General features: G+C 46.0%; 7 protein-coding genes across 10 annotated transcripts; 3 read left to right on the forward strand and 4 right to left on the reverse strand.

Moving 5' to 3' along the window:
- Positions 1 to 1,952: 1,952 nt before the first annotated feature.
- Positions 1,953 to 7,888, reverse strand: lta4h (leukotriene A4 hydrolase). Its single transcript, XM_044021253.1, has 19 exons — positions 7,689 to 7,888; positions 6,657 to 6,787; positions 6,443 to 6,563; positions 5,823 to 5,891; positions 5,389 to 5,493; positions 5,262 to 5,314; positions 5,100 to 5,172; positions 4,872 to 5,012; positions 4,226 to 4,249; positions 4,069 to 4,139; positions 3,867 to 3,978; positions 3,643 to 3,787; positions 3,450 to 3,553; positions 3,035 to 3,105; positions 2,882 to 2,936; positions 2,702 to 2,797; positions 2,510 to 2,592; positions 2,326 to 2,430; positions 1,953 to 2,241 (listed from the first exon to the last, which is right to left on the reverse strand). The coding sequence occupies exons 1-19, from the start codon at positions 7,836 to 7,838 to the stop codon at positions 2,115 to 2,117; spliced, it is 1,836 nt and encodes a 611-aa protein (XP_043877188.1). The 5' UTR covers positions 7,839 to 7,888; the 3' UTR covers positions 1,953 to 2,114.
- Positions 7,889 to 8,746: 858 nt separating this feature from the next.
- On the reverse strand, positions 8,747 to 11,628 carry LOC122766421 (ADP-ribosylation factor 4). Its single transcript, XM_044021259.1, has 6 exons — positions 11,402 to 11,628; positions 11,027 to 11,107; positions 10,520 to 10,629; positions 10,055 to 10,126; positions 9,811 to 9,936; positions 8,747 to 9,225 (listed from the first exon to the last, which is right to left on the reverse strand). The coding sequence occupies exons 1-6, from the start codon at positions 11,466 to 11,468 to the stop codon at positions 9,139 to 9,141; spliced, it is 543 nt and encodes a 180-aa protein (XP_043877194.1). The 5' UTR covers positions 11,469 to 11,628; the 3' UTR covers positions 8,747 to 9,138.
- Positions 11,629 to 12,458: 830 nt separating this feature from the next.
- gcc1 (GRIP and coiled-coil domain containing 1) lies at positions 12,459 to 16,287 on the forward strand. 3 transcript variants are annotated; one of them, XM_044021252.1, is made up of 4 exons: positions 12,459 to 12,696; positions 13,658 to 14,049; positions 14,137 to 14,814; positions 14,910 to 16,287. In XM_044021252.1, the coding sequence occupies exons 2-4, from the start codon at positions 13,699 to 13,701 to the stop codon at positions 16,158 to 16,160; spliced, it is 2,280 nt and encodes a 759-aa protein (XP_043877187.1). In that variant the 5' UTR covers positions 12,459 to 12,696; positions 13,658 to 13,698; the 3' UTR covers positions 16,161 to 16,287. The 3 variants fall into 3 exon arrangements, with proteins under 3 accessions (XP_043877187.1, XP_043877185.1, XP_043877186.1); XM_044021250.1 differs by having other exon boundaries at positions 12,459 to 12,594; XM_044021251.1 differs by lacking the exon at positions 12,459 to 12,696 and having other exon boundaries at positions 13,341 to 14,049.
- A 70-nt stretch (positions 16,288 to 16,357) lies between these two features.
- On the reverse strand, positions 16,358 to 21,144 carry dennd6b (DENN/MADD domain containing 6B). Its single transcript, XM_044021254.1, has 20 exons — positions 20,795 to 21,144; positions 20,019 to 20,057; positions 19,814 to 19,856; positions 19,622 to 19,731; positions 19,454 to 19,534; positions 19,243 to 19,348; positions 19,072 to 19,151; positions 18,919 to 18,981; positions 18,786 to 18,841; positions 18,595 to 18,717; positions 18,413 to 18,508; positions 18,179 to 18,273; positions 18,035 to 18,100; positions 17,882 to 17,946; positions 17,714 to 17,803; positions 17,571 to 17,624; positions 17,375 to 17,484; positions 17,190 to 17,292; positions 17,036 to 17,110; positions 16,358 to 16,664 (listed from the first exon to the last, which is right to left on the reverse strand). Exons 1-20 carry the CDS (start codon positions 20,933 to 20,935, stop codon positions 16,539 to 16,541), a joined length of 1,722 nt encoding a protein of 573 aa, XP_043877189.1. The 5' UTR covers positions 20,936 to 21,144; the 3' UTR covers positions 16,358 to 16,538.
- Positions 21,145 to 21,217: 73 nt separating this feature from the next.
- lamtor4 (late endosomal/lysosomal adaptor, MAPK and MTOR activator 4) lies at positions 21,218 to 22,716 on the reverse strand. The gene is made up of 4 exons (XM_044021261.1): positions 22,633 to 22,716; positions 21,815 to 21,898; positions 21,525 to 21,642; positions 21,218 to 21,398 (listed from the first exon to the last, which is right to left on the reverse strand). Exons 1-4 carry the CDS (start codon positions 22,633 to 22,635, stop codon positions 21,301 to 21,303), a joined length of 303 nt encoding a protein of 100 aa, XP_043877196.1. The 5' UTR covers positions 22,636 to 22,716; the 3' UTR covers positions 21,218 to 21,300.
- Positions 22,717 to 22,953: 237 nt separating this feature from the next.
- On the forward strand, positions 22,954 to 24,368 carry atp6v1f (ATPase H+ transporting V1 subunit F). The gene is made up of 2 exons (XM_044021260.1): positions 22,954 to 23,217; positions 23,888 to 24,368. Exons 1-2 carry the CDS (start codon positions 23,060 to 23,062, stop codon positions 24,087 to 24,089), a joined length of 360 nt encoding a protein of 119 aa, XP_043877195.1. The 5' UTR covers positions 22,954 to 23,059; the 3' UTR covers positions 24,090 to 24,368.
- Positions 24,369 to 24,653: 285 nt separating this feature from the next.
- Positions 24,654 to 27,509, forward strand: zgc:193726 (uncharacterized protein LOC561161 homolog). Of its 2 annotated transcripts, none has more exons than XM_044021257.1 (5): positions 24,654 to 24,766; positions 25,554 to 25,610; positions 26,061 to 26,096; positions 26,762 to 26,794; positions 27,143 to 27,509. In XM_044021257.1, the coding sequence occupies exons 1-5, from the start codon at positions 24,660 to 24,662 to the stop codon at positions 27,423 to 27,425; spliced, it is 516 nt and encodes a 171-aa protein (XP_043877192.1). In that variant the 5' UTR covers positions 24,654 to 24,659; the 3' UTR covers positions 27,426 to 27,509. The 2 variants fall into 2 exon arrangements, with proteins under 2 accessions (XP_043877192.1, XP_043877193.1); XM_044021258.1 differs by having other exon boundaries at positions 27,304 to 27,509.
- The last annotated feature ends 266 nt before the right edge of the window (positions 27,510 to 27,775 follow it).

A 27,775-nucleotide genomic window follows, 5' to 3' on the forward strand; every position in this document is an offset into this window, starting at 1 on the left:
TTTAGTATGTCGTCCGAATTTTGATAAAAAAGTCATACTTTAGTATGTCGTCAAAAATGAAACAAAAAAGTCATACTTTAACATGTCATCCAAATTTTGCCAAAAAAGTCATACTTTAGTATGTCGTCAAAAATGAAACAAAAAAGTCATACTTTAGTATGTCATCCAAATTTTGCCACAAAAGTCATACTTAAGTATGTCGTCAAAAATCAGACAAAAAAGTCATACTATAGTATGTCGTCAAAATTTTGACAAAAAAGTCATACTTAAGTCAGTCAGTCAGTCATTATCTACCGCTTTATCCTCCACCAGATGGTCGCAGGGGGTGCTGTGCCAATCTCAGCTACATCGGGTGATAGGCGGGGTACACCCTGGACAGTTTGCCAGTCCATCGCAGGGCCACACACAGAGACAATTGGTCAATTTAGAATGTCCCATTTACCTAATCCCCAAATTGCATGTTTTTGGACTGTGGGAGGAAGCCGGAGAACCCGGAGAGAACCCATGCACTACACCACCGTGTGGCCCTCACATTAACACACCTCACACTTTAACATGTCATCCAAATTTTGCCAAAAAAGTCATACTTTAGTATGTCGTCCAAATTTTGACAAAAAAGTCATACTTTAGTATGTCGTCAAAAATGAAACAAAAAAGTCATACTTTAGTATGTCATCCAAATTTTGCCACAAAAGTCATACTTAAGTATGTCGTCAAAAATCAGACAAAAAAGTCATACTTAAGTCAGTCAGTCAGTCATTATCTACCGCTTTATCCTCCACCAGATGGTCGCAGGGGGTGCTGTGCCAATCTCAGCTACATCGGGTGATAGGCGGGGTACACCCTGGACAGTTTGCCAGTCCATCGCAGGGCCACACACAGAGACAATTGGTCAATTTAGAATGTCCCATTTACCTAATCCCCAAATTGCATGTTTTTGGACTGTGGGAGGAAGCCGGAGAACCCGGAGAGAACCCATGCACTACACCACCGTGTGGCCCTCACATATTTAAAGGTGATGTAGAATGCTTGTATCACACATATATGTTAGTTATGGAGGTCTACTTACATATATTAACTTGTTTTCATGATTAAAAACCTCCTAATCGCTGCAAACGAGCCGATCAAAATATCTCCTCACTGACGCTCTCGTCAGCCGCGCTGTTTCAGACCAAAACCACACCCCTAGAATGTGGACCGTGTTGTGATTGGCCAGCCAACGAGCGCTTTCCCACTGTCCTGTGATTGGCCAGGTACCTGGAAGTGACGTAATAGATAGGCCAGCTCTCTGATACACAGCTCCCCCCTCTGGCACGGTGGATGCTCTGCATCTCAGCAGCTACAACGAGAGTAGTTCTTCTTCTTCTGCGGTTGAATGTACGCAACCGGATGTGCCCGGACTAGTGCCCGCAACAGGAGGCGCTACGGTGGTGAGGAGCGGTGAGAATTTTTGATTACGACATCAAATTAAGGAAGTGCCGATCCGCTTCGCAGAGCCCAGGAAAACAATACAACACTATTTTCTCAGCAGTGGCTGAACTGTTTGTTCTGAAACTTTAGGGTTTCATAAACGAGGTAATGACGCAGATACACACACAAACGCAGCGTTAATTGGAGCTTCTGGTCTATGTGGGCTTTAAGTATGATGTCAAAAATGAGACAAAAAAGTCATACTTTGGCAAGTCATCCAAATTTTGCGAAAAAAGTCTTACTTTAATATGTCGTCAGAAATTTGAGAAAAAGTCATAGTTTAGAGTCTTGTGCAAATTTAAGTTTTAGTGCAAGTTTTTAAAATGTCTAATATCTTAATGTGGCAGCATGGTACTATGACGGTTAGCACTGCTGTCTCTGTTTGAATCCTCTAATGTCTCCATGACAACTGGAGAGTTTTTTCTCGTGCGGTGTTTGTGAAGATGTTTTTTTGCGGAACAGAAAAAAAACACGTCTCGACATTATTTATAAAATTGTTTATTTTCTGTCCTGAGATGAATCATGTCGACAGAAGAGAATTTAAAAAAAGAGGCGAGAAGTGAAGACAAGCTGTGATTGGCTGCTGGAGGGAAGAGCTGTGATTGGCTGCTATGCTGTCGCAGTAATACTGGTCTGTGATTGGTTCACAGGCTGATGTCCACCTTCAGGTCTTTGATGACCAACCCTGCGGTGACCGGGTGCATGGCCGTGCGGTGAGCCTTAAATACGCTGACCACTTCCTCACGGTACTTTTCAAACCCGTAGACTTCTCTGAAAAAAAAAAGAAACGTTGACACAGACGTGAGAGAGTGAATAATTTTTAGGAAACGGCGTGAAGAGAAAACGCTTGCTAACTTGAACAAAGGCCGCGTGAACTTCATCCTGCCCTGCTCTGTTGCCATCTTCAGCGCCATGGGAACCACCTCCTCCCACCTGGAGCGGACGCACAACCTGAGCCACCTGCGGGGAAAAATCGGCCAATCAGGAGGAGGAACAGGCGTCAGCGAGCGATCCAGTGAGGCTGTGAATCAGGACTAACCTGAAGCGGATCTCTGCGTTCAGACACGAGTGGAAGTCGTAGACCTGCTGCATCTTCAGCACATGAGTGAGAGGAAGAGGATCCTGAAACACACAAAGGCGGGCTGTAGGTGACTCAAGTGGACTTCAGTGGTCTACAGTGGACTGTGGTGTACCTAATGTGTGGAGAACTCTGGTGTTTGACGGGGTTTACCTCATGAAGCAGCAGGGACAGGAACTCGATCAGCTGGTGGGACGACAGTGTCTTCAGATCACTCTCTTTGAAGTTGCTCAGATCCTGTTCTTTGGCCTGTGGGGGGGTGGAGGAAGCAGAGGATTCACGACAACCCAAAGAAAAATGAAACCCAAGTCCTCATCAGGCCACAAATCTTACCTGGATCCACTTCTGGCTGAGATTAATGCAGGCATCCGCCAGAGTCGTGTCGTACCTGAAACACAAAGCCGGGAGGAAACCACATCAAGCCACAGGTCTGTGAACAGACGTGGACCTGAAGGAAGACTGATGCAGACCTGATGATCTACTTACTGAGGTTTGACAGGAGGCATTCCAGGTGTGAACATCCAGCCGTTCCAGTCAACTTTGTTCAGGACGTCCACCTGAAACAAAGACACAATCAAGTCAAAGATTATGTGACACTACCAACTACACTCAAGTTCCCAAATTTCCAGTATATGTCACAAAAAAGTCAGAGCATATTAAGGTGTCAAAAAGTGTCATCAGGTGTCCAAAATGTGACAAAAAGTCATAGTTTAGTAAGACATCCACAAGTGTCCAAAAATGTCATAAGGTGTCCAAACGTGACAAAAAAGTCAGAATATAGTTAGGCGTCCAAAAGTGTCATAAAGACGTCCAAAATGTGATAACACACAGTAGAAGGTTGACATGTGTTCCCGCCGCAGCGCTGTGTTAGCGTACCGCGGCGTGTCCAGGTGCGTCTCACCTTGTCTTTGAAGTAGGTGAACAGGTAGTTCTTCCAGTCGTCCGTGGTCACGCTGCTGTAGGCGAACAGCTGAATGTACGACTTCACGAAACCCATGAACACCTCTGAGGAAACACAGTGAACAGGTAAACGGACGCCGCGGCGAGCACAGGGTCTCTGAGGCATGTGCGCACGGTGCCGCGCGGGGTGTTACCTGGTCCGCCCAGCAGCTCCTCCAGGTGATACAGCAGCGCGAAGCCTTTCTCGTACGGGACGGACGAGTAGGCTTCGTCGGGGTTGACCTCTTCCAGCCTGGGCACCAGGTTAGTGAGCGGGTTGTTGGCGCCAAAGGTGTTCACCTGAGGGACGACACGCTCGGGTTAAGCGGTGGGAATCAGAGCGCAGCCGCGGGTTAACAAAGAGGGTTCGGGTGCTCACTGAGTCCTGCAGGTCCTTCCAGCCGCCGATCGCCTTAAACTGCCGGAAGTGTTCGCCGTGCATACACCTGCCAATCATCCTCTCCAGGTAAACCGTGTGACCCTCGTTTAACCTGCAGAGACGGCGAGGGGGAGGAGCATCAGACACCCAACAGGACACAGCTTTTGTGCATATGTGTGTGTGTGCGTGTGTGTGTGTGTACCAGAAGTGCTCCCAGGTCTTGTTGGTCACCAGGTTTCCCGTCCAGCTGTGCGAGATCTCGTGTGCGATCACCTGACGGGACGAACAACACGATAAATGCGCAAAACTTTCACACACATGGCGCCGAACCAGACGACGGAGGCAAGGGTTTTACTCACGTTTGACAGAGACTTGTCTCCCGCCTGTGAAGACACAGAGGACACATGGTGATAATGATGATGATTGATTATGGGACAGATGAACAACAAAACGACATGTTGACTCCAGATCCAGGTCCTGATCTGGGTCCAGGTCTTCCAATCTACACCAGCTTAAGTCTAGCATATTTACTGCTTTGTGTCACTTTATAAACCATTTTGTTTTTAGCTCATGGAGACACAGGGGCTGCTGGTCTACTGCTGCCTCGTGTGGAGACTTTGCGTCACTTCGGTGTCTGTGAATGAAGGATTTCAAACACTGGAACTTAGCGACGGAGGCAACAGTGGATCCATGACTCCTGTGCCCTGTGGTGTAAAATCGCTGGTTTTCTCTATGGACTTCTCTATGGAGAAGAGCGAGCGGTTTAAAAACGTCAGTTTCCCGTTACAAAAGTCTGTCCAACAACGAGATAAAGTAGCAAACGTGTTCTTAAGATAGTGCAGACTTAAGATGACGTAGATTGAATGAGGTAAAGCTTTGCTAAGTGGCTAAAAATCGGTTTATTTGTGCCCACAGGAGCGAGATTGTATGTGACATCATCCATCTCTGTACCACACTTTCAAAAAACCTGAACTATCCTTTTAATGTTTGTGTGTGAATTTATACCAGCAGAGTGGGCGTGGCAAAGGTCAGACAGGGGTTCTCCATGCCGCCGTATGGGAAGGACGGTGGCAGAACCAGGATGTCGTACTGACCCCAAACATACGGTCCAGCGAGATCCTCTGCAGTTTTTAACATGGTCTCGGTCTGAAACACACACACACACAAGCGCTGATCGTGAGGCTAAAGTCGCATTGAATTAACAAACACACACACTGTTTAAGAGTCACAGACCTCGGAGAACTCGAACGCCGCCTTGTCCACAAACTCCTTCTCAGACCAGACTCTGGACCTCGGGCCGATCTCCCTGTCAGAAACCAATCAGAGCACAGACACACTGTCACCTGCACGTCACAACACGACGATGTCAGCGTGACCGCTGAGGGCCAGGTTTACCTGCTCTCCAGCGCCCCGACCACGATCGCGATCAGGTAGGACGGCATGGCCACCTGAAAGAGACACGTGGACAGACGGAGTCATTTTAAACGTCAGCGGTCAGTGGGACAAGAGACCCGCTACTCACCGTCTGTCTGAATCTGTAGACGACGCGGCTGCTGTCCTGAGGATCCGCGGCCTGTCCGTCTCTCACTGCGCTCATCACTGCCACCAGTTCCTGAGGGACAGACACCTGAGAGGCAGAGACACAAACACCTGAGACACAAATACATTTGTGAGGGACAGGGGGGGCTGATATGGAGATCTGAGGGACAGAGGACGGACACAAACACCTGAGGATCAGAGGGACAGAGACACAAACATCTGATGATCAGAGGACAAAGACACAAACATCTGAGGATCAGAGGACAGAGACACAAACATCTGAGGATCAGTTTTTTGTGTCTCTGAGGCACAGGCAAAGAGAAAAAACCCCATGGGACAGATACACAGTAGAGGACCAGAGGCAGAGGACAGTGTACCCCCCATGTTGGACATGTCCAGGTGTGTCCTCTGTGTTACCTGAGCGTAGTAGCTGTGTTTGACAGACGGAGTGTCCTGGCAGGGGATCATGCTCCTGCAGTGATGAGCCTGAGGGACAGAGGGCGACAGAGAGTCAGGTGACATCGGCTCACTCTCCACACACCAAACCCCATACAGAAAATGACTAATTTTAGCACCCAGCAACACAGGAGCTGCTGCTCGACTGCTCCCCCCTCTGGTAAATTTGTGTCACTGAATTAAACCTGAACAAAGCATTTCACATGCCGAAGTCACAGAATAACGATGATAAAAAGTGACGTGAAGTTAGTGATACAGGTAGCGGTGGTTAAACAGCTCCTGTGTGCCGATGATGTAAAATCACTGATTTTCTCTATGGGATTCAGTGTGGGAGAGTGAGTGGGTGAGAGAGTGACACAAACTTCACTTTTCTGGAGACTTGAGCTGAGATGTCAACATCATAGCTCAAGAGGAAGAAAGTGTCCTCACATGTGTCCTCAAACGTTTCCTCATCACGATTCTCTAACGAAACTCCGCGTTTGGCCAGTGATGATGAAACCCATAGACCAAAATGTGCTTATTTCGCTTCCTCAAACCGGTTTCTATGGCAACGATAGGCAAGAACAAAGAGCGCCGCTCACCTGACACTGACTGAACAGGTACGGTTGTTTCTTCCCGGCCGTCTGTTCGGGTGAGAGCCACTGCAGAGCCGTCGCAGACGGAGACGTCTCATAGGTCACCTCCACGATCACATGCTGCCCTCTGATTGGTCCAGAGCAGAGACACAAACACGGTCACCACAGTCGCACACAACACAGTCAGACACAACAGCACAGACGTTACACGTGAGGTCACCTGGAGAGGTCAAAGGGCAGCGTGATGTCCAGTTGCGATCCCTTGAAGCTGTGTTTGGGGCCGAGACTGAAGCGCACTGCTTGTCCATTGGTTGTCACGGAAACGATGGTCAGGTCCCGGGTGTCAAGAGTCTGTGTAGAAAAAGGGTTCATCAACATTTATCAGAGTTCTGCTGCCTCATCATTTAACTGCTTAATTATTAAAAAGTCAAACGCTCAGTCAGCAGGTTGTTCCTCTTATGAACTCTGACCTGATGTGAACACACCTGCTCAGGTGCATCAGTCAAAGTCCAGGGAGACACATATTATTCAGCCAGACCAAAGTTCAGTCTGACACCTAACACACACTGTGACACCTAACACACACACACACTGTGACACCTAACACAAACTGTGACACCTGACACACACACACACACACACACACACACACACACGCACTCACTCACTCGAACACATCAGACCAAATCCCTGTCAGAAAAGTGCAGATGTAAGTCTTCTCAGTCCAACATGAATTAAACATTAACAAACTACTGTTTTCATTCAGCTGTGACAAGAGTTAAATGAGCTTCCACTGATGCACATTTGGAAAAACACTTAAAATCGGAAAAGTAAATAAACATTTAAGTTTACATGTTTAGATGAAGCATGAGCTAGGATCTTGTTTTTCTCGCATGTAGTTTCACTTACACACAATCTCCATTCAAAAAAAGAACGATTTAAGGAGAGGGCTTACTTTGGCATAATTCAGTGATATTCAGTGCTGAATGTAATCCACCAATAACAAAGTGGATTAAGCCGAATTGAGCAGAAACATCTTATCATTGTTAAAAACATAAGCGTCGAGAATTTAACACAAAACAATCACATAAGATTAACCGGATCAGTCAGAATTCAAAACTTTCCCGAGGAGGTTCTGTTTGTTTAGGTTAATGTAACGCAGCGGATATGTAGACACCGTTAGCTTTGACGCTAACACGGAGCTACACCGGCGGACCAGCAGCGGGACTACCGGGCTTCATTAACCTCTCACCAGGACGGAGAGACGGTCCTCGAGCGCCTCCACCGTCAGCTCCACCTTCCCTTTGATGACGTGCCTGTCGAAGTCCACGTGCAGGTGCAGGTTCAGGTGTTTGGTGACGCACCTGGTGATGGAGGAGAAGGAGCACGGGTCTGCGGACATGTTGACGGTCTAAGTTACAGCGGAGCGACTGAGCTGGAAGTGACTGAGCTGACGGAGGAAACACAACGGAAACATGCGCCGCTCACATCCGGTACCGGTCCTTTCACAATAAAGGTGGCGCTTACTTTGACGGCTTTCAAACTAAACGGCAAACATTTTATTTCACTCATTTTGTTCATTATATCAAAATGTATTAAATTATTTTACTGCAAAAGTAATAAGAAAAATAATGCTTTTTTTTTGGTTTAAATTAATACAATTAACCAAAATATTTATTTTATATTATTTCTGTTTTTTTTCTTGATGAAAACACGACATTTATGTAAAAGAAAATTAACTTAAATTCTTTCTTTTTTTAAATGAACCAACATTAAGATACTTACAGGACGTGTGCGTTTGATTTATGTTAGTAGTTTAATGAGTGAGGGATATCTTTTTTACAAAGAGTATGTGTTTTTAAGATAAAAACGTAAAATAAGTGTCTTAACTGTGATTATAATTTTTCTCAAAAAATATTGTAAATGTGCTGCTAAAATGGCTCCTTGAAACTTTTTTTCCATTAGTAAATTAAATTAGTACATGTGTGATCATGTGGCAGAACATTGTGTTAAAACAAAATTGTTTGTGTTGAACACGTTTGATTTGGATAGACATTTTTATGGCTCAAAGTTTAGACCAGCTGCAATACCACCAATGTCCACAAGTGGGCGATGGTACTCTTTAAAATCCCTTATATGAATTAATTTATTTTTTTAACTTTGTCAGTCTATTTCTGTCAACATGGTTATGTAATAAGCATTAAACATCTAATTAATTTAGTTATTAGTTTGATTTAAATGTCAAAAACAAATGTAGCTAAAATATCAATTATTATTTTTTATTAGAATGAAAAATCAATAAAACAGATGTGAAGAAAAACAAACTTTATTGCATCATCATCTCCGTTTCTTCTTCACATTGATAAGGAATGATGAGGCTCTGTGGCTGATTCAGTCATCAGGTGATCGGGAGCCCCGCCCACCTGCCACACAGTATATATCACCACTAACCCCGTCCCCTCCTGTCAAAACGAGTTGATAAAACATGCGGATTAAAAAGGAACAGATTAAACAGAAGAGTAAGAACGATGGAAACCAGGTGAGCTCAAGAGTCTGTGAAATCACTTCCTCCTGCTCACACACACGTTTATAATTTAAAAATAAAAACAAAACAAACAAACAAACAAAAAAACAGTCCTGTGAAAAGTGGCCCCTCCTCCTCCTCCGTTTGTACACTGGCTTCCCATTTCCTGTCAGCCGATCTAGCGCTTTTCCAGCTCACTCGACAGCCAGTCCAGGCCCTCGTACAGACCCGTGCCCTGCGTGGCACAGGTGCCCTGGATGTTCCACTGAGGACAGAGACAGAGACACAGAGAGACAGAGACGGAGACAGAGACACAGAGAGAGAGAGAGAGAGCAGGGAAAAAAACAGGAGACAGGATGAGAGAAGACCATGCCGTTAGTCTCACAGCACAGGGACATTGTGCTCTTATTTTGAAACTCAGACAAAAAAACAGGGGATGTGATGTCCCGCAGGACTGTCTCCAAGCTTTGACTTCTGTGAGGTAATGTTGGCGATAAAAACTTCCGATCTCGATGGAAAAACGTTTGCGTCGTCATGAAAAAGGCGATTAAACGTCAGCGCTGTTAAGGAGTCAGCATCATCAGAGCTACATTCTGGAAATCATAGCTCAACACTCTTGGTAATGTTTGTCGTTAAGTCTGTACCAGAAAATCCCGACCCTAACCGTAATCCCCGGACACAGGATCCGCAACAAGGAAGTGACCACACATGCGGATCGGACGTAGGGCGCGCCCGACAGGAACTGCTGCCGCTAACTCATTTTGTCTGAACTTCAAAATAAAAGAAGCTGTACAAAAACAAAATTGATACATATCATCAAGTGTATTTATAACGTTTCGATTGATCTTACAGTTCTGCTGCGTAGACTGTGCAGGCCCAGTTTATCGGTGAGTTCGCTGATGATCATGGCGTTTGGAAGATCCTGTTTGTTGGCGAACACGAGAATAATCGCTTCCTTCAACTCGTCCTCCTGGAGCTGCACGCGCACACACACACACACACAGAGCAAGAGAGAGAGTCAGGTGACTGATGTCACATGACCGATGTCACATGACCGATGTGACTGCAGACATTCACAAAACTTGTTTTCTCACCATCTTGGAGAGCTCCTCTGCCGACTCAGCGATTCGGTCACTGTCATTACTGTCGACCACAAAGATCAGACCCTGCGCACACACACCGGGTCAAAGGTCACATAGACATAATTATGAAATCATGTCAGAATAGATGTGACAAAAGGACAGAGCATGTCGGACTTGACAATTAAACGTACAGGCGAGTGTAAACCAATCCATCTCCCTGCACCAAAGTCCATACAGAAAATGAATGTTTTTACATGACAGCACACTGGATTTTCTGATCCACTGCTGCCTCCAGCAGTCAGTTAAAATGTTTTATTCTGTGACTACAGTGTTTACCAAACATGGCAGCAGCAGCAGCACGTGCGTCTCTATGAGTTACATTCACCAGTTTTGTCAGTGGACCTTGGTGCGGGGGCAGTGTAGAGGGTTTAAAAACTTCAGCTCCCACTGATGTGTCTCGTGTGCCGTCGTCTGTACCTGCGTGTTCTGGAAGTAGTGTCTCCACAGAGGTCGGATCTTGTCTTGACCACCGACGTCCCAGACTGTGAAACAGATGTTTTTATACTCGACCGTCTCCACGTTAAAACCTGAAACACACAAACGAAAAAGTTAGAACAAAAGTAGATTAAGCTAAAGCTAAAATTCCAAGAGCTGGTACTTGGCATAGAAAGTAAGAGGACTAATAATTTACAGCATAAAATAAATGGTAGTATATGTCCAGAGCAGCAGCAGCTGTACTCTGTGGCCCTTCCAGATGAACAAGCTTCTCACCCTACATACAAATCGATTTTGTCCTCCACATTTGTACTTGGACCTGTCTTAGTCAGACTACGGCCTTAGCTCGATTAAACTGTGCATGCACACGTACTGACTGCGTCTCACAGGACTGACCTGTCGATCTCATCATCGACAATAACTATCCAAAGGTAAATGAACAAACAGCTGTTATCAGACACTGATCGGTGTTTGTTGTCGGTCATTTACCGATAGTTGGGATGGTGGTAACGATCTCTCCGAGCTTCAGTTTGTAGAGAATCGTTGTTTTTCCCGCTGCGTCCAAACCAACTGAAAACAGAACACAAACAAACCTCGTTAAGCGTCAAATTTCCGCTTTAAACTCCGGATGAGTGACGTTGACGGCTACGTTGGCTGAGGCTCTGACCGTTAGCTTGTGGCGGCTACCTGCGCCACCTTCTGTCACGGACACTTTTACGACAAACACGTTCAAACACAAACATACACATAAATAATACAAAGACGGTGCGACTGTTGTGTTTAAACGCAACAATACGAATAAAAAAAGAGTGTTTTTATCTGTCTGTTAGCCACAGAGCTAGTTAGCCTAGCCGCGGTGCTCACCCATCAGGATCCTCATCTGTTTCTTCCCGAATAACCGGGTGAACAAATTGGAGATCGTTAAGCCCATTTCACTGCAAAGTCCCGGTTCAGCAGCGGAGAGAGTTCGTCCGGTTCGTCCGGGAGCAGCTACTGATCACAGCCGGTAACACGCCAAGAACACACCGGGAAGTGCCAGAGAAGAACCAGAGTGGGCGCAGCTCCTCCTCTGTGCCACGTCTAGGCCAACGGGGAACAAATGACGTCACTGCTTTGAAAAAAAAAAAACTTTATTGAAAACGCAAACGCCAATGATGCATTCAGGGTCTACTGGAAACTAGTGAATGCACAGTCTACTGGTTTTTGGTGTTTGGGAGAGCCAACAAACAGGTTGCTATTGTCAAATTTTCTGTCATGCATTGGAAATTGAAGTACAACGGTAATAAGAGCATGAAGACCAGGGGAGACAAATGACAAAATTGAAGATTAAAAATGTGTGGTTATGGGAAAACAGGGGCAGAGTTTTTCAGGATTCGACTTAAACTCTGCAGGGGTCCAAACTGATACTTGAACTGGCTTGCTGCAATTAAGTTTTCTTTGTTCATACAAGCCTTGTGTCAGCAGAATCTTTCCTACACCATCAACCCATCATCTGTTGAAGAAATAAGCCTGATTTAAATGACACTATCTATCAATCTATACACCTGCATATACTTTATTAGTGCAAGATCATAGATGATCTTTGTTTCATCTGTTTATACTAATTTGTTCTGGAAACTATTTATGGAATGGTAAAAATAGATATGTTCTTTACAGTATTTCTTTCCTTTAATTTGTTGGTAATTTAACTTGAATGATTTAATCTTTATCAAGCGTTAGGTTAATTTTCTTGTCACTGTGGTTGTTAGTGCACCAAAATACCTAAGTAGATTGTTTAAATATTATGTACTTGGCAATAAAGTGCATAATATTTAAATTATAAACTAATATTTACCAAACAAATCATCGCAATATCGGGGGGGTTCTAACGAATTCTTGATGTCAGTGAACGCATCGCATCCTTTTCCGTCTTCCTCAGTTCCGGCTCAGTCCAACATGGCGACTGTCAGCTGAGAGTCGGTGAGCGGTGTGTTGTTGACACTCTGACAGTCGGTGACGGTTTTCTGGAATTTCAACGAACAATCTCGATTCAAAGTGAATCGTCGCGGTTTCATCAGGTGAGAACTGGCGATTAATGTTGTTTAATTTGTCGGTAAACCGCGTTTGTTTCCGCGAGACATTGAAAGGAACTCAGTGATGAACGCCGCCAAACAGAGATGGTACGTGGAAATGTATGATCTCTTTCTAAAAGTACATTTAGTTTAAGAAAGTAAAATGATTTTAAGGTAAAAGGAAATGACTTTTCCCCAACAATTAAACAAAAAGTGGATTAAGATGGACCCTGAAGCCGGATCTTTAACATTAGTTTCCCTCTCACTGAGACCAATCAACGACTATTGATCAACAATGATTTGTTTATTCTCTGATTAAACTGTATGATTAACTCTGTGCAACTCGTGGACGTGCATCACCTGAGCACCTGAACACACACACACACACACGCGCACATACACACACACACACACACCCTTAGATCTAAGTGACAGAACAAACAAACTGTTCTTCCTCTTCTTCTATGTGGTTTAACAGCAGCTTGTGTCCGTATTTACATCTTTTTAGATGTAGGGAATTCCTGCACTTACCAGTTATCCGGGCTTGGGAATCTTTGTTGTTTTCCTCTTCTTGTGTTTGGTGATTTGGGGTCTGTTCGCTTTATTCATCCATCCATCTTTTACCACTCTATCCTCCACATGAGGGTCGCTGGGGGGTCACACCCTGAACAGCTCACCAGTCCATCACAGGGACACATATAGAGACAAACAACCATTCAGACTCACACCTACAGTCAATTCAGAGTGTCCAATTTACCTGAAACTCAGATCGGCATGTTTTTGGACTGTGGGAGGAAACCGGAGTCGTCAGTCAGCCGGCTTGTATGATCATTTGTAATGTACGCCTATTCAAATAAAGCTTTATTTAGGAAAATAGTTTGTACACACGGTTCCCAAAAATTTCAGTGTCTGCTTTTCTGGTTTTCTGGTTTTCTGGTTTTGTTATCGATAGCGACACAGAGCCACATACAGGCCTGGTACATGTACTTTAATCACTAACCTGCTGATTATCATCATGGTTGTTTGGTTTTAGTGTCAGTTTGTTGGTCATTTATCGTCCTTGTTCCAGAGGCTCGAGTTCCGATTCTACGGATGAATCCAGTCTGAGTCATGGACAAGTTTGGGATGACCTTCGGGGGCGGTCCCAGCAGGAAGGAGCTGCAGGACACCGTCGAGGCCCAGAAGAAACAGCTGGTCCAGTACCAAACCCGCTTCAAGGATGTGGTCCAGGCCTACAAGAGTCTTCTGAAGGAGAAGGAAGCTCTGGAGGCCAGTCTGAAGGTCCTGAGTGTGACCCAGGAGCTGGACTTACACCAGCAGGATGCCACCGGCCCCGCCCCAGACCTGCCAGAGGATGGCTGCTCGCTGCACAGTGAGGACAGCATGGACACAGCGGCGTCTGTGGACACGGCCAGCGAGACCACCAGAGGAGACCAGTCCGAGGAAGACCAGGGAGAACCGGTAAGAAAATGAAAAAAAATCACTTGATTCTTCATCTACTTTGTGTAATTAAGACCGAAATGTGTGTCAATGTGATTCTCCCTGCAGACCGTGCAAGCAGAGAGGGTGGAGCTTGAGGCCAGCAGCACAGGGAGCAGCTGTGGCTCAGGAGCAGAGACTCAGCAACAGGCCACGCCCACTCCAAATGTGGAGGCGGATCGTCGAGTTGCCCGGCTGAAGAGCCAGCTGAGCACGCTCACCGGCGCCCTCGCCACGGTGACGCAGGAGAAGTCACGCATGGAGGCGAACTTCCAGGCCGACAAGCGTCAGCTAAAGCAGGGGGTTGAGGAGCTGCAGGAGCGTCTGGCCGCCATGGCGACACAGCAGGAGGCGGAGCTGAGCGCTCTGCAGCAGCAGCTCGCCGAGAGTCGTGCTCGCATCATCACGCAGCAACACGAGCGGGAGCAGGAGCAGGGCGACCACGTCCAGCAGCTGCGAGAGCTTCAGAGGATCCTGCAACAGGAACGAGACCTGCGGCAGGACGCCGAGCTCCACCTACAGGATGCCAGTGCCGCCCTCCTGATGACGTCGCAGGCTGTAGACCGAGAGGCGGAGTCTGAGGCTCTCCTGAACCAGCTGAGGGAGGAGAGAGACGCGCTGAAGAAGAAGCTGCAAACTGCGGCGGACGACCAGAAGAGACCGGATCCCAGGGTAGAGGAGCTGCAGCAGGAGCTGACGCAGCTGAAAGACCACTTTCAGAAGCAGATCCAGACTGAGACCAGGAAGGTAAGAACCTTCCACAGTTTAATGTTCTTTCAGGTTTCAGTCTCCAGTGTTCTCCGTCCTCGTGGCACCTGATATCCATTTTTGTGTTTTTCCAGGCGTGTGAGGCAGAGGAGCGCGCTCATCAACGAGCTCAGGAGGCCGAGGTCCGCGTCGCAGGTCTGGAACAGCGAGTCTCTGAACTGTCAGACCTGCTGGGTTCCTGTGAAAAGGTGAAGCAGCGAGACCAGCAGGCCGCTCAGAGACTCCGAGACCGCATCATGCAGCTGGACACGGAGAACAAAACACTGGCCATCGCCGCTTCCAACCGGTCATCCTCTGACCTCGGCGTTGACGAGTCGCAGCTGGACGTTGGCGCGCTGAAGGAGAAGCTGGAGAAGGTGAAGAAGATGCTGCTGCTTGCAGCTCAGAGGAACCCAGACCAGAACATCCAGGACCTGGAGCAGACCGAGCCGGAGGCCAGCGGGGACAAAGCCTCCGTGCTGGTCTACCAGCAGGAGCTGCGGCAACTGAAGGACGAGTTTGAACGCTACAAGCTGCGAGCACAGGTGGTGCTGAAGAACAAGAACACCAAAGACGGCTGCCAAGCCAAAGAGCTGGAGGAGGTGCGGGACCAGCTGTCGGAGCTGAAGGAGAAGTACATCAACCTGCGGATCCAGAGTGACGAGGCCAAAGCCCAGCACTGCCACGAGCTGCAGGAGCGACAGCAGGCGGCGGCGGCACTGCAGCAAAGCCACAGGCAGGAAGTGGAGCGGCTGGAGACACTGCACCGCGACGAACTGGTGCGGCTGGAGGCGGAGCTACACAAACAGAGGGAACGGACCATGGCACTGCTGGACGAGAAGGACCAAGAGCTGGAGAAGCTGCGGGCCGCCGCCATGCTCGGACGCGCGAGCGAGTACAGCGGCGCAAGCGACGACGCACAAGAGCCCGGCGGCGACGGCGACATCGTGGGTCAGGCACTGCAGCGAGCCACGTGCGCCGAGCCCACGATGCTGCTGTACGTGGAGCAGCTGGCCAGGAAGGAGGTGGAGATCGCCGGGCTGCGGCGCCAAAAGCACCGCCTGGAGGAGGACCTGCACCAGCTGCAGGCGCGGCTCATCGCAAACGCCGAGCGCCACGACGAGGAGACAGCAGAGCTGCGGGGGAAACTCGACAAACTGATCCGGGACCAGGGCCGAGAGGGCGCCAACCTGGAGTACCTGAAGAACGTCATCTACAAGTTCCTGACGCTGCAGGACGCCAGTGGGAAGCAGCAGACGCTCACCGCCATCTTCACCATCCTGCACTTCAGCCCGCAAGAGAAGCAGCACGTGCTCAGGCTGCAGGGGGCGCCGTGGTGGAGATAGACTCTACATGGTGGGGTTGCTGTTTGTTCTGTATAAACTGTACATATAACAGAAATGATGACAGTGAAGCTGATGATGTATATTTTTGATTCCCTTGTTGAAATTAAAATATTTTTCCTGTTTCAAACCCTTTTGTTTGGATTCTGTGTCTTTTTCCAAAAAAAAAATAAAGTAACCATGACGACAAGGAAACAAGGTTCACGTGATTGTGAGTCAGCTTTTACTTGAAAAATGATAAACATAGAAGTTAAAAACATGTTACATTCACAGAGCGCTGCTTAAATAAGAGGTTATTTCCTGTCAAAAAAAAATTAAACATGACACGTTTCAGTGTTGATGAACAAAATCATTGTTAGTGTTTGTGTTGACGGAAAGTACTCAGTGTGTCGTGGTCAGTGTGCACTGCAGGTCTTCAGGAAGCGTCCCGACGATGTCGCCTAGAAACGCCTCCAGTTTGTCCACAACGCCGTCTTTCAGCTGCAGCTGCTGCCTGAGCGCTTTATTCTGAAAGAAACAAGCGCACTTCCTGTTTTGTCACAGATTCCACTTGGCGAAGGTTTTCTTTATTATTATTATTTTGTATACCACACTCTCCTGCACCAAAGTCCACAGAGAAAATGAGCGATTTTTACACCACAGCACACGAGGCGTTCAAAAGTGCTATTTTGTGATGTCGGTGTTTAAAATCCTTTGTTCAGATTTACATTAGTAACACAGGCTCGCCACACGAGGCAGCAGTGGACCAGCAGCTCCTGTGTCCCTGGGAGCTAAAATCACTGATTTTCTCTATGGGGTTTGGTGTGGGAGAGACAGTGTTTTCCTGTCTGTCTCTGAACATGACATCACAGGTTACATGTCCCTTGAGCAGCACTCACCAGCTTCTCTCGCAGCTTCAGAACCAGATCCACAATCTCCACCTCAGACTTGTCTTGGGTCCAGCCAATCAGGTCCTGAGAAGACAGGAGAGGACAGGACAGCGAGTGAGCAGGTGTCCCGCACCTGGACGTCTGATGACATCACCACACTCACCGCGTCACAGAGGACCTCCAGGTGGAGGCTCTCCAGTTTCTGCGTCATCTCCTTGTGGCGCTGTCTGAACCAGCCGTCAAAGTTTGGAGACCTGAAGAACTTCCTGTGGAGGTATCGCGTGATTTCGGTTAAACTGCGCGTGAACGAGTGAAGGTCGACCTCTGGCGTGCGACCAGCGTCTTTACCTGTACAGTCCCGTCCAGTCACCTTTGAGCCCCGAGGTGAGCTGCGGCCCGCTGTGCTCCAGCGTGGACATGAACTCGTCCTGGCTGAAGGGTCGTATCTGGGGAGGAGTCTGAAGCCGTCGCACAGTCAGCTGACACCGCCACACCGATGACATCATCACTCATCATCTAACACAAAAACAACTTCCTGTTTTACCTTCCAGGGCGTCACGGACCTCTGCAGAGGCATCAGGCTCGCCATGTACCGCTCCTGACGGACAGAACGCAGCGTTACCGCGACGACAAAACATCACAGCGTGACACCATAGCGACGGAGCGATTTGATCGGCCAATTCTCACCAGAGGGATGATGAAGCTCTGCGTGAGCTCCAACAGGTGTCTCCTCAAGATGGCGCTCTGCACCTCGGACGGCCGCTTCCTCTGAAAACCCTGAGCAAGCAGACGACACGGTTACAGAAGATCATGTGACCACGGTCAGGTGACGACAACGTCACGCGCGTGCATCACCTTCAGCAGTCGTTTGATCAGGATCTTGTCTTTGTGGAGAAACGTCTTGTAAGACGTGTAGATGCCTGCGCACGCACACATACAAAGGCAGGCAGGTTAGTCACCATGACAACAACAAACCACGATGCACCTGCAGTTTCTCTGATGACTCACCTGGTTTTGTGTCCAGGACTTTTAGTTTGGAAAGTTTCTTCACTTTCACCTGCTTGGGTAGATCGCCTGAAAGAGGTCAGAGTTCAGCTGACCAGCGGTCACCATGGTAACAGTGATCATTCTCATTGATTAGGATGTAAATACCCGCCATCCTGATCTCGCCGAGTCGGATGATGTGAGGCCACGACTGAAACGTCTTAATGAAGAACGGGTTAGTGACGCCGAGCAGCACGTTGGGTCTGAAACAGGTAAACTTTGGGTGAGACGGGTAAACTCGAGAGAGACGGGTAAACCAGGGTCAGACAGATAAATTGGGGTGAGACAGGTAAACTTTGGGTGAGACAGGTGAACTCAGGAGAGACAGGTTAACAGACTTACGGCGCCTGCGTCTTGGTCGTGTACTCTCTGAACTCGCTGTCATGTATTGTGAAATAAGGACGAAAGTCGCCGCAGAACTTCAGCGGACCGATGCAGCTGAGGAGACACAAGCGCGTCGTTACCATGGCAACGACAACATCAACACTGCTCTCTGATTGGCCGCTCTCCCGACATCGTGTTACCTGACAAGCGCCAACACTGTTTCTGAGGAGACGGTGGGTGAAGGCGCCATGACGACCAGCGGCTCCCCGAGTAACGTGAGCTCCCAGAGCATCTGCAGGTGGACGAGCATTGACTGGAAGCACCTGAGGTCAGAGGTCACATTAGTCACATGACGCCACAACTAATCGACCAATGAGAAGGTGATTCAGACCTGAACAGGTCCAGTTCATAGACGGTCGGTAGCAGCGTCGGCGCTGGCAGCAGATTCTGAAGAGAAAAAAAAAGTTTAACAATGACAGTTAAAAAAAACAAAACTGTTTGACCTCTGACCTTTGACCACTGACCTGATCATCAAGCTGCCGTACCGGACTTCCTCCTGGTTTGTCGGTTTTTGAAGGAATCCGCACCTAGAATTAAAAATAGTCAAATTAAACGTCACTAAACAGGAGACCACACCCCCTGATTAAACGTGTAAGACCACACCCACCACAGCTCACCTGTAACACCACGCCCATTAGAGGCAGGTTGAGGGTCAGTCCAGGTACGGGGGCGGGCCATTGGTCGATCTCGTTGCAAACTGTGAGGAGAAAAAAAGCAAAGGTTGTCAGGTGACTCGTCAGCTCTCTGCTCTGACTGGCCGGTGGATGTGACAGAAAGCTTGACGTCACCTGTCTCCAGGCAGGGCTCCAGCTTCTCAAAGAACTCGGGTGCGATGATGTGCAGCAGCGACTGGAACAGGTGAGTGTACGGTAACCTGGAGAGCAGCACCAGAGACTGGAAAACACACAGAGCCACATGACCCACAGATCCTCACGACACCAAACATTGAACAATCCACAGAAGAAGAAGAAGAAGAAGAAGAATTTGGGTGAGTTGCACCTTCTGGAAGTATCCTCTCTTCACTGATGCGTCCTTCACTTGTCTGAAGTACACATAACCACAGAAATGGGACGTTTCCCTCTGAGGACACAGAGAGGATGACGGATGATGACATCGTTTCTGACCCCATGACACCGTGACACCATTACCCCACCCGCGCGACCTTACCTGTAGAGCAACCGGAGCATCTCGGTTGTAGGCGTCGTCCTGTCGCAGCGACGCCCTGCGACCCACCGACTGACGCAGCCTGAAGCTGAACTGAGTGTCACCGAGGCATCCTGGGAACGTGACACAGAACGCAGATCATGTGATCGCTGACCCTTGACCCACAGATGTTGTGATTGATGTCAGTGACTTTACCTGAGTACGAGTCCGGGAACGACAGGAAGCAGATGCTGGTTTTCTGACAAGAGAAACAACATTAACAGCAAGCACTCTGTATACAAACTTTTGTATGTGTATGTGTATGTATATGTATAAGTATATGTCTAAATATAAATATACATATATATATATATATATATATACATATATATATACACATGTATATATGCACACATTTTACCTCTTTCTCTGTGAGTTTCACATGTGGAGGAAACACCAACTGTAAACAAAACAAACGTCACCAAACCTCATTCAAATTCCTACCAATTTAACTTCATTTCTACATCAACGCTTTGCTAAAAAAAACTACTAAAATGCCATCATTGAGTCAACTGTAGTCACGTGGGTGGTCCTTCACTCCCCTAACTCGTCAGCTGACTCTCGTTATCAGCCACGTGACACAGTGTAAACTGAGGTTCATCGACAATGTTTATTAATTTGCAATGTTTATTAATTTGCTCTTGTAATTCTTGTAATTTGCTCGTGTAAAATTCTGCTAATTTGCCGCTCCTGCTTTCTTCTCTGACTGTTCAACGCCACTTAGTGATTTAAACCAATCAAGAGGTCACAAAAGCCACTTCCGCTCACACGTCACGGATGGACCTTTAAATAAAACGGTTTTTATTCCCTACAGTTTGTGCTCATCAACAGCTGATGAGCACAAACTGCTCTGAGAGAATCGAGGAATCTCGGGACAGTTGACGCGACACAAGCCGAATTCACTAAAAACATCTTTACATGAAGATACGTTTCTATTTAACGTGTTTACGTTTACTTAACGTCAACTCACCCACTGATATCACCTAAATTGTCAAACTTGTATACGGAATTCGGTTTTTGTCGCAGCACGACGAACGACGCCGATTTAAACCGAGCCACCGATCGCATATCGAACATTTACTCGATCGATCACCGTGCAGTCAAAACAACGCTCACAGTGCTAAGCTAACAATGTACCTCTATGGCTTGTCCGAGCTCCAGGTCGAAGGTGACAACACACACGCACTCCAGCCACGAGGCGAAGCGGGACCACGGGGCACGGCTATCCGCGCTGCCTGCAGCGTGTGGCGGAGACCCGGAGCCGTCAAACGGGTCCATCACGACCGGATCTGAGCTCCATCAGTGCCCGAGTCCGTCTCATCACAGCAGTCAGAAGAGAGGGAGCCACCTAGAGGCCGACACGGGACATTTGAGGACACAAACAGAGAAAACAGGGCAGGCACTGGTCACCTGACAGTGGATCCTGGCTCATGTCTGGATCCATGTTGACCTTTGTGACCTTATTTCTTCAGTGTACACGTTTTCCTGTAACCACTGATTGATTGATTGTTTAATTAATTAATCAGCTGATTTTGGATTAAATCAGACAAAGACAGAGGAAAAACTTGGTACATCATTTTATTCACACAAAAATAACATTGAACACAAACAGATCAGGTCACCATGACGACAACCTCCCAACATTAAACACTGAGTGGCTCATGCGGATTGTTCTGTCGCTTGACCACGAAAACCTTCTGCCCCGAGACGGTCACCGTGTAGACAAAGTCGTCCAGAATCACTGTGGACAGAGGTCATAGGTCACTTAAAGGTCACTAAACTCCACGACAGATTAGGATTTAATCCAGTGTACAGCCTGCCAGAAATGATTAGAAAAAGAAAAAAAGGTGTGTGTGTGTGTCATTACCAGACATGCGTTTAAAGGCGGGGTCAGCTGATCCCTGTAACCTGAATCGACTTGCTGTCCGAACCATCTCCATCATCACACCTGCCGTGTGCTCGTCGTTCTCCAGCTCACCTGCGGACTGAAGAGGTCAAAGGTCAGGGCCATTTGAAATGTTTATGTGCAAAACCGCGCAAACTTCACTGATGCTCAGGTGTGAAGCTTCTGTCTTATCTGACGTCATTAACCCGATCAACAGTTTAAAGTTTTACAGTTGTGCTTGTACATTTATTTTCTGAAATGAAAACACTCACAGCCAGAACTCCGTCCTCACTGATGACCAGGTAACCGAGCTGATCCGGGATCCGCTCCAGACCTGCAGTCAGAGCCGCAGTGGTCTGAAAAACACACAGAGTCAAACTAATATATTTACCATGAAAGCATATTGCATTCCCTTGAAAAAAAAACAACAACATGTATATGGCTCTCAATGGCTGTACTTCATCTACATCTACTAGTGTGATTTTTTTTAAATTCATGTGCTAATACATTTGAATTAATGTAGAACTTTAGAATACCCACAAGGTCCTCAAAGTGTTTCACATAAAAAAGAAGAAAAATAGCAAGAAATAAAATGAAATAAATTGTACATTTCAAATTATAGGTTTAATCTGCTTTCTATTTGTATTTGTGCATTTATTGTAAATTGCTTTGAGTTCAGTCAACTTTCCCCCATAATACAAATCAATTTATTAAAAATTGAAGGTCATTTCACCTTTGTCAATAGAATACATTTAAAAGACTTTTCCATTTCCACTTGTCACCAACAAAACAATCATTTTGCCACTTAATTCCTCTAAATAGTAAAGTTGAAAATCGTCCTGATCCCGAGGTTTATGCTTTCATTTAAGTAAAAATCAATGTCTCCAACAAAGTATTTTTAAATAAATTAAAAACGCTACCAGGTCAACAGCTAACAGGATAACAGCTAGCTGATAACAGGCTAACGAACTAACCCACGGTGACAGTAAATGTCGGAATGTAAAAACTGTACATACAAAAAGTACATTTTAAAAACGTTATAAACGCCGTTAAAACGTGTTAAATAGAGTTAACTGTGTCATTAACTCACCATTTTCAGCGGCGGTTGTTGTTGTAGCTCAGCTTCACTTCCGCTTTTCCTTGCTAATTCTTCTTCGTGTCTTTGACGCCGTCACTAAACAACGTCGCGGTGTATCGGCGCCACCAGGTGGTCACTGAGGCGTTCAAGTGTCGTTTGAAAGCAAACGAAGCAGGAAATTTGAACATTTCATGGAGCAAATATTTTAATATTCAACCTGATATTTTACACAAAAATGTTGTTCAAAAATTCCTTTGATTCGTGGTTTATATTTGACACTGCCTCCCCCCAAACAACAGGGGGCGTACATTTGTAACGGGCACCGGACGTTACCGTCAGCTGACTCCTCACATGACGGTGAAGCTCTGTCATTAGAAGCGGAATATTATTATTGCTTTACCGTTTCTCGGTGAATTCTCCGTTTTCAGGACGTTCCACGATGGCCGGCCGCGGGAAACTGATCGCCGTTATCGGTGACGAGGACACATGCACCGGTTTCCTGCTTGGTGGCGTCGGTGAACTCAACAAGAACCGAAAACCGAATTTCCTGGTGGTGGAGAAGGACACGAGCATCACCGAGATCGAGGAGACGTTCAAGTAAGAGGCAGCGAACTGAACCAAAACCCGTTGGTTTTTCAGCCAATTCAACGTTTTCAAACCAATACCCATTCATTTTTCTGCCGATTTAAGGATTGAACCAAAGCCCATTCATGTATCTGCTAATATGAAGGAAAACAGCTGATCTGTTTGGTTAATGTCACCCAGATTATACGTAATGATAAAACAGAATTAATGATGCATTCACAAAACATTCAGCTGCAATAACAATAATAATACTAATAATAATAATAATAACAATGATAATAATAAACAATAACTACGTTTGGTATTTGTGGATAGTAAATTATATCTGATTTATTCTAACTTGCTGCTTTAAACCATTGTCCATTTAACAATCGCACATTGTAACTTAACCACAAACCAAAATTTGTTTGAAAATCACATCTGTGTGTGAATAATAAAAATGTTGATGATTAAAACTGTAATAATGATCCAGAATCTTAAATTGGCAGAAATATGAATGAAGTTCTGTTGACATTTAGGATAATTGTGAACTGTAGAAGCAAACTCAAACACCTTTTAATTTGGAGATAACAAGTACATTTTCTATATGTTTGATTTATAAATATTTCCCTCTGTTTATCAGACCATAAAATTGACAGAAAGTCGATGAGGTTTGGTTTTTTGAGTTAACCCCTCTCCCCAGGAGCTTCTTGGCGCGCAACGACATCGGCATCATCCTCATCAACCAGTTCATCGCTGAGATGATCCGCCACGCCATCGACGGCCACATGCAGTCGATCCCGGCCGTGCTGGAGATCCCGTCCAAAGAGCATCCGTACGACGCGTCCAAGGACTCCATCCTGCGCCGTGCCAAGGGCATGTTCTCCGCCGAGGACTTCCGATAAACCACGAGCACACTGATGATGAATAGAAACGTCCCCGACGTGTTGTTTTCTGTACCAATAAGTGATCTGTTGATGTGTGATCAGTCATTCCTCTTCACTGTTTTTGTTTCCAAAAGGAAACATTTGACCCTCAGTTTTTCAGGAAGTTTGTGACGTGTCATGTGACCAAAAACTTCCCCTGGAAACCTATTAAAAATGGAAGTTGCTTGTTTGTTTGTGGATTAATTTATGAAACTGATATGAGATGTTGAAAATAAACAATGTTTATGTGGAAAATAAGCGGGTCTTTTATTTCTGAGGTGAAACCTAATGAATGAAACCTGACATCATCTCCAATCTCATTCCACTGACGTGGTTTCTGTAGTGACGAGCATGAACGCAAACAAGCCCGGTAATAGGTCACGGCTGATGGCGTCCGAAGGTAAACACTGAAACGACCTTGAGGTTTCTTCATCACTCAGCAGAAGGTCATGTGACTGAGCTGATGGTCGGTGACGTCACATGTCCAGTATAAAACCAGTCAGACTGGGCGAGTGCCCTCCACTCTCGCCGTTTCTCTATCTCTCTGGGATGAGGACGATGATGATGAGGATGAAGATGAAGTCTGTCGCCCCGCGTCTCATGATGATGATGATGGTGGTGGTTTGTGTCTCCGCTGGTCCTCTTCCTCTATTCAGGTGAGACTCCAGCGATAAGTGTTTCCTGATGGCCAGGAAGAAACAAAGAATTTAAAACATAAGAAAAACCTAAATGAAAAAGTGTTGAAAGTTTTACATTTTATCCACTGGATCCAGAAGAACTTTGTGGATCTGTATAGAACTTTCTGACAAGTATCTGTACAATATTCTGTTATGTTGCTTGTTCAGTGGGACAATGGTACCGCCAAATCTAATCTGTAATCTGGATCAGATCCGGAAACTCAGTCAGATGTTAGAGTGTCTGATTCAGCATTCACATACCAAATTTTGTCCAAATCCAATGAGTTTTGACAGAGTTATATGGGGGGAGTAATTAGGAAATCATGGCACTATGATCGTGTTTTGAAGCATCATCAGTGGGGAGATTCTTACCAAAATTGAATGGGAGCATACTTGGGGAATGACCTACCCATCACCAAAAATCCACATTGATCTGACATTCATAATCTGTAATCAGTAATCCAGATGAAATGGTCAGATGGTAGCGTGTCTGATCCGGCATTCACATTCCAGATTTCGTTCAAATCCGATGAGTTTTGACAGAGATATTGATATTATTTTTGCAGTTTTGCCCATTGAAAGTGATTAGGATTTCTTGAAACTTCGATCTGATTTGCTGTGTCATCAGTGGGTAGATTCTTACCAAAATTGAAAAGGTGCATACTTGGGTTATGACCTACCCATCGCCAGAAATTCAAATTGATCAGACAAAAATTGTGGACAGGAAGTTGAAAATGTGTGAATTCTCGTGTGTGTGTGTGTGCAGATCGGATTATTCCAACTCTACAAATGTTCCACAGCAGAAACAAGAAAACGTCACCAGGTGAGTCAGAGAGCATGATGACGTTGTGTTTAGAATCAAAATAGTCTGATGTTGATACATACAAATACTTTGTTACTGTTACGTAAGTACAAAATTCACGTATACATGTACTTTTACTTTGTTCTTTGTTTTACTAGCAACTGTTTTACTTTTACTCCGATACAGTTCCTCTAACTCTCTTTGTTACTACCAAATAAAATCAGAAGAAGAGTTGGTATTATGGTCTGTATTTATATAGAGCTTTTCCAGTCTTGATGAGATGCTTTACACAACAGTTTTCAACAAATCGCCCTACCACTGAGCCACCATGGCTCAATCTTAACTTCTTATCTTATAACTTGTACTTCTAAAACTTAAGTACATTTTATATCAGAAAATTACTTTTGATACTTAAGTATACTTTAAGACTTTTACTTAAGTAATATTATGTGTGTGTGTGTGTGTGTGTAGACTGGACGACCTTCAGCCTAATGAAAACATTACCGGGTGAGTGAACGCTAAGATCAAACAGTTAATTAAAGCTGTTGTTGTTGCTGTTGTTGTTGTTGTTGTTGTTCTTTCCCTGCTGTTTTTCTCTGTTTGAATACAAACAATGTAGCACTTTTTTTTTTTTTTACTTGCTGCGTTTCCTACATCTGAGCAAAACAGACTCAAAACTATCAGACCTGACTGAGGAGCGTTTGTGTGTATACGGCAGCAGAGCAGGGGCGGGCGGAGTCAAGGACACGTTTATCCCGTCAAACTGCTGAACGAGCAGCAGAAGCAGTAGACACACACACAAGCTGCACACACTTCCTGTGTGCAGCATGGGTGTGTCACCGGGCGACACAAGATCGGAATGCCGCTGTGACAAAAAATTCACATTGATCCGAAATTGTGTTTTAACTCATTTAAAAGTTACATAATTATCATAATTAACTAACCCTGACCTGACCCTAAAACTAGGTCTTAAACCTGAAAAGGCCCTTTAACATCATGGGGACCAGACAAAATGTCCCCACAAAAATAGGTTTGGACACTTTTTGGTCCCCACAAAGACATAAAAACATGTACATACACATCTGAAATATGATTTATATAGAATGTATAGGTGAAATCTGAGTTTTCTGATTCATTCTAATGTTCTTTGTTTTCTTTCTTTCTTTCACCAGGGACATCTTATATGATGTGGAGCATTCTTTTGCGTGAGTCATCTGCGACATTATCAATACTCTGATCTGTTGTAATCAATAACCTATAATTAGACGCCCTATTTTCCAGATCCCCTTTCACGCTCACTATTCTTGTTTTTGTTTGGGTTTTTGTTTGTTTTGTTGTTTTTGAAATAATTTGATTGGCTGAGAGGGGAAGTAAAGGGGTGGGGCCAAAGGAAACGTGATGAAATTTCCATCTAAATAAAAGTTCCCTGATCAGACATCACACATTTCTCTTGCAATGTCAACATTCTTGGGAATGTCAACAGTCACCCGTCTTCTCCGTCTCATTTAGTCTCCATCTAACCTTTGACCTCTGCATTTCACCCGTCACACTAGCAGTGAACACACACTCAAGCCTCGTCCACGCCCCGGGGAGCAACGGGGGAGTGGATGCCTTGCTCTGAGGCACATTCCCAGGATTTGGAGCAGCAACCCTCTTGAGTCTCATGTGGTCTCTGTCACTGTCTCACGTAGTCTCTGTCTCACCTATACTGCAGCCCGATGTGCATTCTCCCGTCCTGTGCCTTGGCGAACCTCGGCCATTCCCTCCAGACTGGGGATGAAACCGCGGGCAGCTTCACGAGAGACCCGTACAGCTACGGGAAGAAATGACAGCTGATCGATCATCAATAATCAGATTGACAAGGTCACCGGGGTCACGGTCTGTTGTTAATGAGCTGAATAAAACTTACTTTAGATCACAGCGTTCTGGTTCTGGTTCATTTGTTTACAAACACAAAAGAGACACACATAAGAATCTTTCAGTTAAAGTCACTTTGTACTTCACTTCACTCTCCAGCACCAAAGCCCGTAGAGAAAACTGGTGTTTTTAGCTCTCAGGGACACAGGGGCTGCCCTTCTACTCGCGCCCCTTTGTGGTTAGTTTGTAGTATTAGCAAATAACACAACTCACTGATGTCTCACGCCTGTGCTTAGACTCCTCCTCGCGGCGTTTGTTTGTTCCACATT

This window comes from Solea senegalensis, linkage group LG3, assembly GCF_019176455.1.
Source record: "Solea senegalensis isolate Sse05_10M linkage group LG3, IFAPA_SoseM_1, whole genome shotgun sequence".
In the NCBI taxonomy this organism is placed as follows: domain Eukaryota; kingdom Metazoa; phylum Chordata; class Actinopteri; order Pleuronectiformes; family Soleidae; genus Solea; species Solea senegalensis.